Raw genomic sequence first — 13,485 nt, 5'->3', positions numbered from 1 at the left:
CTGCTGACTTCTGTCGTATTGAGGCCCAGTAAAATATGAGTTTCAGGTCTGCAGAGGCACTAGGGTGACTTGACAGTTGTTAAACCCCATTTTGTCATAGATTATCTTCCCATCAAACGTATTTATTTAAGAGAGTTAGAACATTTGTTGAGAGAAAGTAGATTCTGTTAAGATTTCTGATACCGATGTTGCAGGCCTGTGACCCTCAGACCTGCTTTCATGCTGGTTCATGCTAGTATGTTTCTCAAGTTCATGTATACTATGCAATATGTGCACATAGGAACTCCGTACATTTTCACTTTACTGAGCTGTTGAAATTGTTTCAAATTCCAGCGTGTTTTTCCTAAAAAGGATTTCTTTTTGTGAAATGTCCCTTATGTAGGTATTTATATATATGACTTTTCCTTCTGATTCAAAATTGGTAACTGTCTAAAATGGTTCTGTTCTGGGGTTTGTGGCTTTTTTTTTTGTTTTGTGTCTTTTTTTTTTTTTTAATTGGATCAAATACTGACTTACAGCTGTAGTTAAAAGCTGGTTCAAATGTAAGTTGTAGTCCTGCTTGCTTTAATATTTTCTGCATTTGTTTATCCAAGCATGCATTTTCTTAAGCAGTTATTAAGTACATAGTAAATACAGAATTTACCAGGTTAGTGTTCTCAAACTGAATTTTCTGTCCTGCAGTTTTAAATCTGACCAAGAGTGAGAGATGTGGGTTTTGTGGATGCTCATTTCAGCATTTAGATTAAAATAAGTTAGAATATTTATTCTTTTGCAGCAAGAGTTGGGAAATTGGCATTGTAAGATTTTGAATGAAATCTGGTCCAATGCAAGCTGACGTTAATCAGGCTCATCCTTTAGGAAAATAATAATAATATGGTCTACTGAAAGCATATACTTGATGATTCTTTCCTTATCTTACCTGGAGATTGTGTTTTCTATCTTTTTCTCCCTTTGGCTTGTGGCATTAGTTGGAGATTATTGTAGATAATTTAAATTTTTTCTTAATAAGTTAGTTAATTTAATTTTATCTGTTTCTTCATCCCAGAACCTTCTGGTATCTTTGTGAAAAGCATTACAAAAGGCAGTGCTGTTGAACATGATGGCAGAATCCATGTGGGAGATCAAATTATAGTTGTAAGTAAACACAGAAAGAAATGAGATTGCTTATCTGCAAAACTTTACTTTTTTTAAGTTGTAAAGAAATGCTCAGATAGTTTCAAACATTTAGGATTGGTGTTGAAATGGTAAGTCCTTTTTCTGACTGAGTATTCGATCACATTATCTTTCTGATTTTACTACCTGTGTGTAACTTGTGTTTCTTAAGAAAATCTGTGTTATATGTGTGTATCTTACTAGTAGGATATTTGAGACTGCTTAGTAAAGGCAAAGTTTCTAAGTTGGATTCAAATTAAGCAACTGTTTTAAACTGATTTTTAGAAATATGTCATTAAAGTTTTAGATGCTCAGAGAAAGAAGAAAATTTTCATGCATAAAATGTTAGTTGTGTGGTGAAAGTTAGGTCATGAATGCATGAACTGCATTTTTGTGGCTGTCACAGATCTGGCCTTGCATTTGTGCGAAGGCATCACTAAGAACAAATTACGGTCTCTCTCCAAGAACAAGTGTACCTGTATGTTTATATGTGGAAGTATTTATGGTTTTTATAATGATCTAAATCGTGAGTTTACAAATGGCTAAAATTGATAATTCCAAAGTTTGATTTCTTCTTTCTGAGGATGCAGAAGAAGAAAAAGATTTGAATGACCTCAGACAAGAGAATAATAAACATTTTTTAAATATGGTTTGCTTACATGTGGAGGAAAAATTAAATAAGCCCAGCTCATTTTTAATAACTTTATATTTAGAAGAGCACCAGAGTTGGAAGAAGTTCAGAGAAGGGCAACAGAATGATTAAGGGTCCAGGGAGAGTGATTCTTCATGCAGAAGGAATTAAAATAATGGAATATGTGTGTTGTATGGATAGACTGAAACAACTACAGGAATCAAGAAATAGAGTGTTGTTAGAAGTATTTCAGAAATAAAAGGTGCTGAGGGGTGAGACGGAGAAAGAATAGGATAATACGGAGTTTGTAGAGAGATGGAGAATAAAAAGTGGGGTGTCCTGGGAATAATGGGATGAAATTGAGCAATGCCGAAGTCTTGAGTTTCAGAAAAAAACCCTGAGTTAATGAGATAATGGGGTAGCTTCAAACAGAAGAGGCCAAAATCTTGTTCGCTAGAGTATTAAAATGACAGACCAGGCAGGGATAACATTTGGCTGGCTGGGATAGTGTTTGATTGGGAAATCGGACTTCGTGGTGTTCAGTAGCAGACTTCCCTGTGTCTGAGGTTATGTGGCCTCAGAACGGCTGTGCTCTATAGTTCTTTCTGCCACAGTGGACGGATGTGTCTCTCCTCACCCTACCCTCCCCAGCAATCCCGGCCATAGCTGTGTTGGTTTATTGACCCAGTACTTTCTCCTCAGAGGTGGGATGGCTGAAGCGGTTGAGCAGGCAGGCTGCACAGCATGCCCCACACAGCACGTGCTGTGTCCTCTTGCACCTTGCAGAGCAGATCTGCCTGGCCCCACCCTGGTGGGCACCCGAAGCACTTCTTCCCACTTTGCTGTGGTACTGGTTGTTACCTAGCTGTGGTGCACTCCAGTGAAAGTGCTTAAGTGTATCCAATGTCGTTAAGTCGTCCAGGCTTTTGTTCTTGTCCCTCTACTTGCTTTGTATTCGGGCTAACAGATGCTGAGTGCTCACCATATTATGTTGCCCTGGACATTTTTTTTTTCTGGGTGGTATCTTGTGGGCTGAAAAGCTGCTTAATCCTGCAGGTGGATGGAACAAATCTTCAGGGTTTTACTAACCAGCAAGCAGTTGACGTTTTGCGGCACACGGGACAAACGGTTCGGCTCACTTTGATCAGAAGAGGGCTTAAGCAGGAAAATCATATTCAGCCCCAGGAGGACTTCAGTGCTGCTGTTGAAAAGGACTTACTCTTCCAAACAATGGATAGTAGCACAGCCAAAGGTAATTAAAATTGGCTTTGCTTTAAAGTTGGCTTGAATCATTTTTCTTCTCAATTGCAAACTGGAAATAAAATGGGCCAGATTCATTCTGGGTAGCTATTGCTGATGGCACAGCTGCTGTACATGAGGGGAGAATTTGGTCTACTATGGTTTGATTAGTCTTTTAGACGCAGTGGTATTATTTGCTACATTTTCAAAGTGAGCGTTGAAAGCTCTGCACTGCATTGCACTTCTGGCCGAATTGCTTCAAGACTTTGATCCTGCAAATCTTCAAATGGTAAGAAGCCAGTGAATGTTTTATTCCTGCTCAAGGGTGAGAGCTGCATTCAAGAGCAAGCAAAGAGATACCCTCCACAATGAGCAAAAGCAAGTCTCGGTTCCTTTCACTCTTGTATGTCAGTGTCACAAGCTTGAGGTATGAGAGGAGTGGCCTATATCTAGAGGTTATTAATAATCTGATAGGGCATTAACTGTATACAAACTTCAGAAGCCAATGACCAATATTAATTTTGCTGCTAATGAGATGAGATTAGTGAAGCTTAATCTTACACTGTGCACATCTTGAAGTATATGTGCCAGATCTTGAAAGTCAGTGTGTTTGAACAGAATATCTGCACAGGGGCTGGACGCACAGATCTTTTTCAGCTACTTGTCTTATAGGTTGATGTCAGCAGAAGTATATCACAACTCATAGACTTAGGCATAATCCCCACCTCGCACAAGATTTTGAACGACACAGTAGTATGTTATCTGTATGGCATCCTCTCATTCTCACCTGTAGAAAAAATTACAGAGGAAGTGCTCAGAAAGTGCTGTTTCGCCATCCTAGAGCTGTTCAGGACAGCTGACAGCCAGCAACATACCTAACAGGACTCTGTGGTAGCAGAGGCTTTCTCCAAGTGAAAAGTCTGTCAGGTATGCAGGCCTCCAAGTCTGTAGCATTTTCGTTTTTCAGCACAGTATTGAATTGCACAAAGGAAAGAAAAGGAAGGGAAAAAAAAGGTAATACAAGGGTGCTAAAGAATGTTATATTTATATGTTTTCCAGTAACTTTTCTTTCAATCATAGAGATGCAGCTATTGATAGTTGTGCTTTTTATTTTTCTTGTTTCATTGAAAAATTCACTGGAGAAGGCAAAACATTAACAGAAGACAAAATGTCTTTAAAATAATGGCTTTTCTTCTGGGCCCCTCATACCAGATTCCATTTGCCAAATATGGATCCCTGAAGTCCAGTGGAAGGGAGAGTCAGTGCCCTGAGGCATGCCTGTGAGCTTGATGAATATTACAATGCATAAAATAGCTGAAAAGGCTTCTTCTTTTTTTTCCAGATAACAGTGAAATAGAACAGGGATCCCCATCATTGCCATGCAGTGCCAGTGTGGTAAATATGGGAGAGGACGTGAAACAACAGGAAGCAGGTTCACAACGTTTAATATTTTATTCTGTGAAAATGCAGTTGGGTGTGCTTACACAAAGATCAGGTGTTTTGTGTGCCTTTCCATCTCCTGTGTGCTGTGTAACTGAGGTACAGCTAGAAAGAGAAAGTAATCATACATGTAAGCATGTACTGTAAGATCACTGACTATTGTATGTCTCTGAAAATAATTCTGTCAAAGATGTCACATGAAGCAGTCTGCTTTTGCTACATGCTCAGCCCTTTTTTAATAGTTTTGTATTTCTACTCTTATTAGTCTAGTTGCGTATTCAACTTTCTCCCTCCTCATTCCCCAACATGCCTTATCTTTATAGCTGTCTGCAGGCGCCCAGCTACAGTTGCAGGACTTCTACCTCTTGTGATAAACTTCCTTTTCACAAATTCCTGAGCTTGCATTCATTTCCATCTGTGTTCTCTGATAATATTTGAAATTCAGTCAGTTCTGGTGCACTGATATGCTGTGACGTTTCCCGTGCTCTTTGTGGAAATTCTTATTTTCTAATAAGTATTTTCTTTTCCCTCTTAAGCTGGTAGGGCACTGTGTTGCATTTCAGAAGTCCTATGTGATGGTATGTTTTCCAGATTGAGACAGCAATTGATGTGTTTTCTAACATTTTCCTGCTTCCAGAGCTAGAGGGGAACTGAAAAGCATCACCCATATGAGTTCTGCAATATGTATCTTTTCATAACTCATGCTTTTCATTATCCTGGGTAGCTGAAGAATTTCTTTTTAACACCTTTCCTTCAGATACTGCAGTGTCTCTGCTTTGGGGAAAGTATTGTCGTATTTGAATGCTGCATAACGCCTGGCTTTATTTTTAGTAATGTTTCTGAGCGATGACTAGATTTAAAACACTGTCTTTAACACTGTCCCTTTAAATTCTTACTAAAAGTCAGTGGCAGTTGGGAACTTGTAATGAAGATTCTAGTCTTCGCCTGTGATGAGCATTCAGATCCGAAGAGTTTATTTTGATACTTACTGTAGGCACAGCACAGATGATGGACCTTGAATATGTCAGGTCCTGTTAAATCTGCTGTGTTTGCTGACTGTTGCATCTAAATTACTGCTCTTTATTGTTTCCCTGCCCTAGAATCTAAACGGTGTGAATGAGGGGAAAATGAGCAGGAGGAAAGCATTTCTCTGTTTTTTCAACCTGCAGATAAACTTTCAATCAAGTTAAGAGCTGCTGCAGTTTGCTGCGTAGCCTGTTATTGTATTTTTCACAGCATCATTACTTTTTTCCCCTCCTTCCCTTCCAATTTCATTTCTGCTCTTTAGCTGTTAGAGTTATTTCTCATTGTATGTGTGCATGTATGTGAATCTAACACAAAAAAAAAAGAAGAGGAGCTAGGACTTGAGTTCCTTCACTGCCCTCTAGGCCCTACAGTTTCAAAAAATCTTTTACAGCTGTGCTTATAGTTTTGAAAGTATGAAACCTCCAGATTTTGTTTGAAAACCTTCCTTGGACACTCTCTGTAAAATGCAGGGTCTGTCCAAAAGGATTGGTATGCCGTATCACATATGTAAGTATTTCAGCCATTCCCCTGAATCAGTCTCCTCAGCCCACATTCAGTCTGGTTTAACAACGCCCGGGGCATGCATGTAACTTTTTAATTTGCTTTGTGCCCATTGTCTTGTAAAGTTGCATTAAATTCACTCAACACTGAGGCTAGTTTAAATATGTGTCCTTTCTTCCCAGCCATTCACACCAAACTTTTTGACTGAACTTCATGTCTTTTAAAATACACAGTTAGTTTTGCAGGGGTGGGATCTAATACTACTTTGCAAGCTTTTCCTCTGGTAAACACAAGCCTGGTGAGACAAAACACGTCAGGTTTTTAGTAATATTTAGGAGAGTTCTGGCATCACGGGAATGATTGTGTAGTCGTGCATGGTCCATGTACTTTTATCAGTTATAGGAATAGACAGGACGTTTTACTTTTTGTCACAGTAATCTCAGACATAACGTTTAGATTTCCAGCTAAATACTACAGAAGAAGCAGCTACGAAGGCAAAGTGGCAGAGGATTATGGGTTCGAATTATGAAATAGTGGTAGGTAAACTTTGATTACTATTACTAAATGCCCTTTGATCTGTCCACGTATTATGTTGCCAACATGCAGACACAGATATGTTTGTATTGAATTTGTTCCTTTTTTTATAAAAATCACACATATGCTCCTTAATCTATTGAAATTATTTTATTTTGATTATAAATTTTGAATATATATATTTTTCTGTATTGATTTTAGCAAAATAATCGCAGGCTTCTTAGGTTCCTGTGCCTATGAGTATTGTTTCACAGATTTCCTAGCTTCAAGAGGATAAATATGTATTAGTGGAAAAAATAATATTTAAGGTGAACTTCAAAGCTCCCTATGTTAGCCAGAATTTGAAGCTAGTGCTTGAAACGTCCTACCCATTCTGCATACTGAATGAATTGTTTGATGTCATGATCTAAATAATGCATAGGACATCTACTGTCGGTGCAGTTGAAAAGCAGTATCTGAGTCTAGGACTTTATTTCAAAATCATATGCCAGAGCTGTAGTCTCTGCAAGAGTATGTATTATTAAATATATTGTTGTCATATACCATTCCCACTTGTTTATGCTGAAGTGGAATGTGGTCAAAGTTTCAGTTTTTACCTGACTGTCCTCTGATCCAAGCATTTGTCACATTTTTACACAAATGCATTGCAGAGCCTCTTCCCCATCTGGCATAGATCATATTGGATTGGGCTGTGTTTCAGTTTCTGTGCTTAAGGGGCTTTTCTTGTTCTTGCTTAAGAGTCTGAAGCACCACATGAAGGCAGGTAAAAGAGTAGGTCTGTGAAGCTGACTTTCTATCTACATGCATGGGGCAATATAGTCATGTCAGTCCAGACAGGGTGTTTTGGTCTGTTGTGATTCCTGGATAACACTCTGTGAATCTGTAACAGTAGTTTCCTTTCCAGAATAGTCTACTATTTTGTGATAGTGTAACTTTCACTAAATGTAGCCTGCAGATTTTAGTTTTTATCTGGTATTTGTTTTTCCTTCTCAATGCTTTTCATCTGTTTGGGAAGTTAAAGTTGGATTCTTTCTTTTAAGCTGCAGTGTTGTTGAAAAACCTAAGCTAGAAACTTTGGATGCTTTTGCAGTCTAAAAGTCTGCATTACATATGACAATATTTCTGGTTTCTCACTTCTGGAATATTCACCTCATTGTATGTAAATTGAAATGGAAAGTAACGGGTACAGCTGTAAATATGTCAAAAGTAACCGTTTCTTAATCTTATTTTAGGTGGCTGTAGTTAACAAATTTAGCGAAAGCAGTGGGTTAGGGATAAGCCTTGAAGCTACAGTGGGACATCATTTCATCAGATCTATCTTACCAGAGGGGCCAGTTGGACGAAGCGGCAAGCTGTTCAGTGGAGATGAGCTGCTGGAAGTAAGAAAAAATACTACTTTATCTTCGTCTGCATTCAGTAATATTTTTGAGCAGTGACTTGCTTCTCATGGTTTATGACTTTGGGAATGTAGCATATCTAACTGCATACCAGCCGTAACCAGAAGTGCTTGAGCAGTCACTTCATATGTACTTACTCATATTTATGTGAATGCGTATGCTTACCTGCATTTCTCAGCTGATAACTGATTTTTCAGATACGGTTCAAGGTCACCAAAAAAGCATACCTAGCAAAAACATTAAGATTTAATAGGAATACCCCTACACAGTGAAGGGACTAAATACCTGTTTACTTTTCTAAATAATTTTCTTAGAATTAAAATGTGAATTTGGTTCACATGAATGCAAGAAACATGAAGCAACAGAGTATGTAGTGTTTGTCGGGTGGCATCACGCAATTTATGAGACTATCAATTCAGTTCAAAACCTACCTTGGTGCTAATTCTGAGCACCAAATTGAGTATAAATTAAGGGTTGACAATGTCCATTAGCATATTTGGGGTTTGTTTTGTTTTGTTTTTTTAAATCAGGTGATTAGTGGGTTGGGCTTTTTTTTTTTTTTTACCCATTTTTATTCATTGTACTTCTAAACACTGTGTATTTTTTATTTACTGAGGTGAATGAGATCTCTTTGCTTGGAGAAAACCACAAGGATGTGGTCAATATCTTGAAAGAACTGCCTATTAAGGTGACAATGGTGTGCTGTCGTCCAGTATCTCCCCCCATCGCTCACCCAGAAGTACTGGAGAGTCTAAGTCTATCTGAGGTTCAGCTCACAGAAAAGGTATTTTGTCTTAAAAAAATCATTGAGAACATGACCATTTCCTTGAGAAGAATCATACAAAGTTCTTGTACAAGATTAGAAAATACTTTTTAGTATTTTAGGACTTGAAACCAGATAAATAGAAAAAGGCATATTATGTTCATCACCCATACTTTAGGCCAACCAGAAGATGTCAATCCTGGTAGGCCATGGGCAGAAATATTCTGCGATGCAGGTCTGTCTACTCAAGTATTTAACTTCTGTTCTGCAGGTGGGCTGTGAGGATATGGCAAACTGAACTGGGTGTTCTTTAGGATCTGAATATATTTAATCTGGTTTTGAACTTTGCTTTCTGGATTTGTGTTGTGCAGAACTGCCTGTGCATTCACTGGCAGACACACTTCTGTCACTCATAACTGCAAAGCTCTGGGCAGCCCGATGTACTAAACACGTAGAAATGGTCTGCTGTATAGTATGCAAAGCAATAGCATTTGTATGAAAAGAGACACAGTTAATTCTGAGTTCTGGGCAAAGCACCAAATTCAGCTTATTGTTGCTAAGCGGCTTCTGGGAAACCAAGGGAAGAGAAAAGCATATATGCGTGTGTATGTATGTGTGTGTGTCTGTTTTCTTTTTTTAAATGTTCTGACTCCTGTCAGTGCCACTATGTTTAGATCAAGGCATATTTTTAGACATACCGTTTAATAACAGATATTTCTTGTACATTTGAATATATGTACTAATGAAGTTTTCTGAAATTTTTAGTTTGACAGAAATTCCATTTTGTAAATATTTTTTCCAGCGACTAATTTGGTTGCTGCATAGCTATTTTGTTACAAGGGTATGTGAATTCTGTGCTAGCTTTATCTTGTTTGTTAATTCTGTGTTTAGAGAAACATCACTTATTTTTTATCTTGTTCTTGGTGAACAGAGTTTTGTCTCTGCAGATTCACAAACATTTACATTTTGTTGGTGAACATTCACTGTTTTTCTCAGGCTCACATAAAACTTGGATTCATTGGCTTCTCAGACACAGAGGGAACAGCTTTGGAAATAGCTGACGAGGGTCAGAGTGTGGAAGAGATGCAAAGCTCATCTTTGGCGATGTGGGAAACAGAAGTACAGCACATTGAGCTGGAGAAAGGGAGTATGGGACTTGGATTTAGCATATTGGACTACCAGGTAACTTCTGCACTCCTTTCTTTGAGTAGAGGACAAAATACTTTGTATTGTTTGGATCTCACAATATGATCTAAATACATATTTTAAGGGTAAATGTTAATGGAAGCCAAGCAGTACAGTAAAGCTAAATGGATGTCACTACTGGTAGGCGTCCCACTAGCTACATTACTTATTCCTCTTACTGTATTAAAATTACAGGTTCTAATTATTATGGTAATACTGGTCCAGAAAAATAGATAATCCATAATATATTAGGGTCTTCAGAAAGCTCAGCTGCTAGCACCCCAGGGGCAGTGAATGATGTAGTCAGGATATTGAGGCATTTAGCCATGTATTTTGCACCTGAAGTGAGGTGCTTAGGGGGAGATCCAATAAAGGACTTAGGTGCTTAAAGCAGGATTTACTAAAATCCAGAACTGCAATTGTGAAATCCCTTGCTTGGTTCCTGTCTGTCCAGGACGTGCCTAAACACCCCCGTTCATTTTGTGTTTGACTTGAAAATACCTGGGTATCTCAAGCTGTGATTCTTGGTGTGTCCCAATGAACAGCTTGGTGCTTGTCTCCTGCCTGCACAGATTCTGTGCATGCACTCAAGTGAATTGCCATGTGTTGGAAGTATTAACATGTAATGATGTTCCTTCTGAATGTAATTCTATAGGAATCGTGCAAATGTGTGTACCTGTGATAATTGTTACAACAGAATCATATGTTCCTGTTCTTAGTATTTGATGCTAGCGTGTTTCTAAAAATCAGTGTGTTGAAGGATGGGGACTTCAAAGCAGTTTTCTTTTTTAAAAGCAAACACCACTTTGTTGTGTCTTGTTGATTAGAGTGCTGTATTGGTATGTTCCTGTCTCCCATAAAGTGTTTAATTAGGCATGCACAAGGACTTGCCTCTTAAAAAGTGTTTTATCAGCTGAGCAAGATCTGATGCCATGAAGTATAAGAGAGTTATTGAAAATAAGCTCTTGGTTCCACCAGAGTGCACGTGTTAACTTTGCCCCAGGCTCCATTGCCCAGCTGTATTCCCAAACCACTGAGTGTAAGGGAGGATGAAGTCTGCAATGCTGTCATTGCAGTAGGAAGTATTTGAATTTCTGGTGTGTAATTACTCGTTACAGTATGAACTGCACTCTGCGGTTTAGCAGTATTTTATGCTGGAGATACATGATGGGACATCACCTAGAAAAGAGTAACAATTTTCACATTTAAGAGTTAAAAATAGGTGGAAGTCTAAACGTATGGGCAGTATGGACAGGAGGATATGTTCCTGCTAAGTGATCATCTGGAGCAGAGCTCCAACTTTTTTAATAACCCAACTCTGCATAAAAATTAGCCTCTGAAGACATAAAAGAGTAAATAAAATGAAATGTTTTTCTTCCTTTTATTTAATTAGGATCCTGTTGATCCAGCAAACACCGTAATTGTGATTCGCTCATTAGTTCCTGGGGGTGTGGCCGAGCAAGATGGCAGACTTCTTCCTGGAGATCGGCTTATGTTTGTCAACGATATCAACTTGGAAAATGGCAGCCTGGAGGAAGCGGTACAAGCACTGAAAGGAGCCCCAGCAGGAACAGTTAAAATAGGAGTTGCCAAACCACTGCCCGTAAGGATTTGGGAATTTGATGGGTACTTTTGATGTCATTTAAGATGGTACATGATGATCCTGACTTCTGCATAGCTGGTACAGCTGGGTGTCTCAAAACATCCAGAAACCGTCTTTAACAGATTTCTGTATCTGCTTGCATGTAGGAGTGGCCTGTATAGTGTATGGCTGGTGTTGCGATTGTAGGACCTAGCATACCTGTCTTGCAGCTGAGAAAACAGCGAAGCATCTTGCGACAAGCAGTCTTTCAGGGCTGCAAGATGCCAGGCATAGTTTTGTATCTTCAGATTCTCTGAAGGTGTGAGGTGGTGATGTAAAGTCCATTTTTTTGTGGTTTGCCTGGAATTTGCATATTCCTTCGCTTTGCATAGAATATGCAAAGACATATGCAGCCTTTGTATTTAGACTACACACTCTATGTTTAAGGAATGGTGAGTAGCCTTCAGTTCATATACCTCAAATTGGTTATTTTAGTATAGCCATAAGTAATTTCAGGCTAGATTTTAGAAAGTAAGTCTGTAACAATTAGAAGAAGGAGGTTGAAGGAGACCTAAGGTTACTGAGGTAGTGTGTCAGTAAGGATGGTAGTGGACTAGTGTCCTTCGTGTGTTAAATTCAAATCAGTAAAATGACGTCAGTTTAGACTTACAAAGAAGATACCTTTCACTATATTTGTAAGCCCAAGTATAGCCTTTGGGGTTCATTTTTGCTTTTCATGAAATGATAATCTTGTAATCCTTGCGGATGGAGGTATCGAATTTTCATTCATAGTGGATCTTTGTGGAGAGGGTGTGAGGGAATGGCTGATGTTTAAGTTACTAGAAACTTTACTTTTTGTATTAAGAGGGTGCTTTAACTTGCTTTGTTAAATTTGTTTTTTGTAGTGGAAACTCTGTGTTACACATTAAAATGTCTCGCGGATCAAGATTTTCGTACTTAAGATGTCACTCTAAAAGAGAAAATGCATGGGGTTTTGTTTCTGTTCCCAGCATTTTGTAAACATTCAGCATTTGCACTTTAATATTTCACGTATTATGCTTGCCAATTAATTAAACATTGTGAATAATCACTGGCTTCTTTGCAGTACTGGACGAATGCACCTAGCATCAAATTATGTTGGAAAAAGCTGCTGGCTTGTAGTCAGAATTATGTTTTTTCCTCCTGAGTCTGTTCCACCCGGCAGATACAATCTTAAAACACAGTCGGTGGATGCAGTCTTCCTGCCTGCTAACAAGATTACTCTGCGGCTAGCAAGGTTGTAAAGGCCTCTGCTGTAGGCTCTTGGCAGCTCTGACAGCAGTTTTAGTATATGTCTAATAAGAGCAGAAATTGAAAATGAGTTTAGACTCAGCTGTGGGCTCTGTGGTATAGCTGGATAGGCCTTTTTCATTCCTTCGGATGTAAAATGAGACGTGAAGCTGAATCAATTCAGGTAAATTGGAAGAAAAATAAGTCTCTTTATCTACCCAACACTGTGGGTGGTGATTGAAATGACCTCTTTACTGCATTTGGAATTCATTTGCCTCTCTAAACCCCCACACATAACGCATTCTGCACGCCCTGTGTCCTGGCCACTCATCCAACTCAGAGCTTCGTTCTTTCTGCAGCTTTCACCAGAGGAGGGCTATGTCTCTACTAAGGAAGATTGCTTTTTCTACACTGCCCAGTCATTTGAGGAGGAGGGGCCAGCTGATGCAGCCCTCTTCCATGCTGAGCTGGCTCTGGTTAGTGGCCCAACTTACCAAAGATTTATAAAGTCTTTGCATTTTGTTATGAAAGAGGTTACTTTGTCACTGTTCGTGCTTAATTTTTAGTGTTTACTGTCACCACATCAATCATCCACCATAGTTGGGATGGATCCCCACATGGTAGAAACTGGCATCTGGAGATTTTGTCGGTTTGCATGAGCTGTGAATCTGGCCTATGTTATGTTAGTTCCTGGAAAAAAAAGGATGTATTTTACTGAGATTTTCAAAAGTGCACGGCTACCCACTTCTGCTTGCATGCACTGAGT

General features: G+C 38.8%; 1 protein-coding gene across 1 annotated transcript in view; it reads left to right on the top strand.

Moving 5' to 3' along the window:
- The window catches only part of MPDZ (multiple PDZ domain protein), a 76,171-nt gene that overhangs the window by 12,456 nt on the left and 50,230 nt on the right, over window positions 1–13,485 (top strand). The window contains exons 7-14 of the mRNA XM_009581028.1: window positions 1,046–1,134; window positions 2,840–3,035; window positions 6,446–6,525; window positions 7,756–7,902; window positions 8,537–8,704; window positions 9,680–9,865; window positions 11,262–11,471; window positions 13,079–13,195. Coding sequence (XP_009579323.1) covers window positions 1,046–1,134; window positions 2,840–3,035; window positions 6,446–6,525; window positions 7,756–7,902; window positions 8,537–8,704; window positions 9,680–9,865; window positions 11,262–11,471; window positions 13,079–13,195 — 1,193 coding nt within the window. The remainder of the gene's footprint in view (window positions 1–1,045; window positions 1,135–2,839; window positions 3,036–6,445; window positions 6,526–7,755; window positions 7,903–8,536; window positions 8,705–9,679; window positions 9,866–11,261; window positions 11,472–13,078; window positions 13,196–13,485) is intronic.

This window comes from Fulmarus glacialis, unplaced genomic scaffold, assembly GCF_000690835.1.
Source record: "Fulmarus glacialis isolate BGI_N327 unplaced genomic scaffold, ASM69083v1 scaffold8507, whole genome shotgun sequence".
Taxonomy (NCBI): Eukaryota; Metazoa; Chordata; class Aves; order Procellariiformes; family Procellariidae; genus Fulmarus; species Fulmarus glacialis.
Note: the sequence above shows the minus strand (reverse complement) of the source record. Positions and strands in the feature narration are given on the sequence as shown.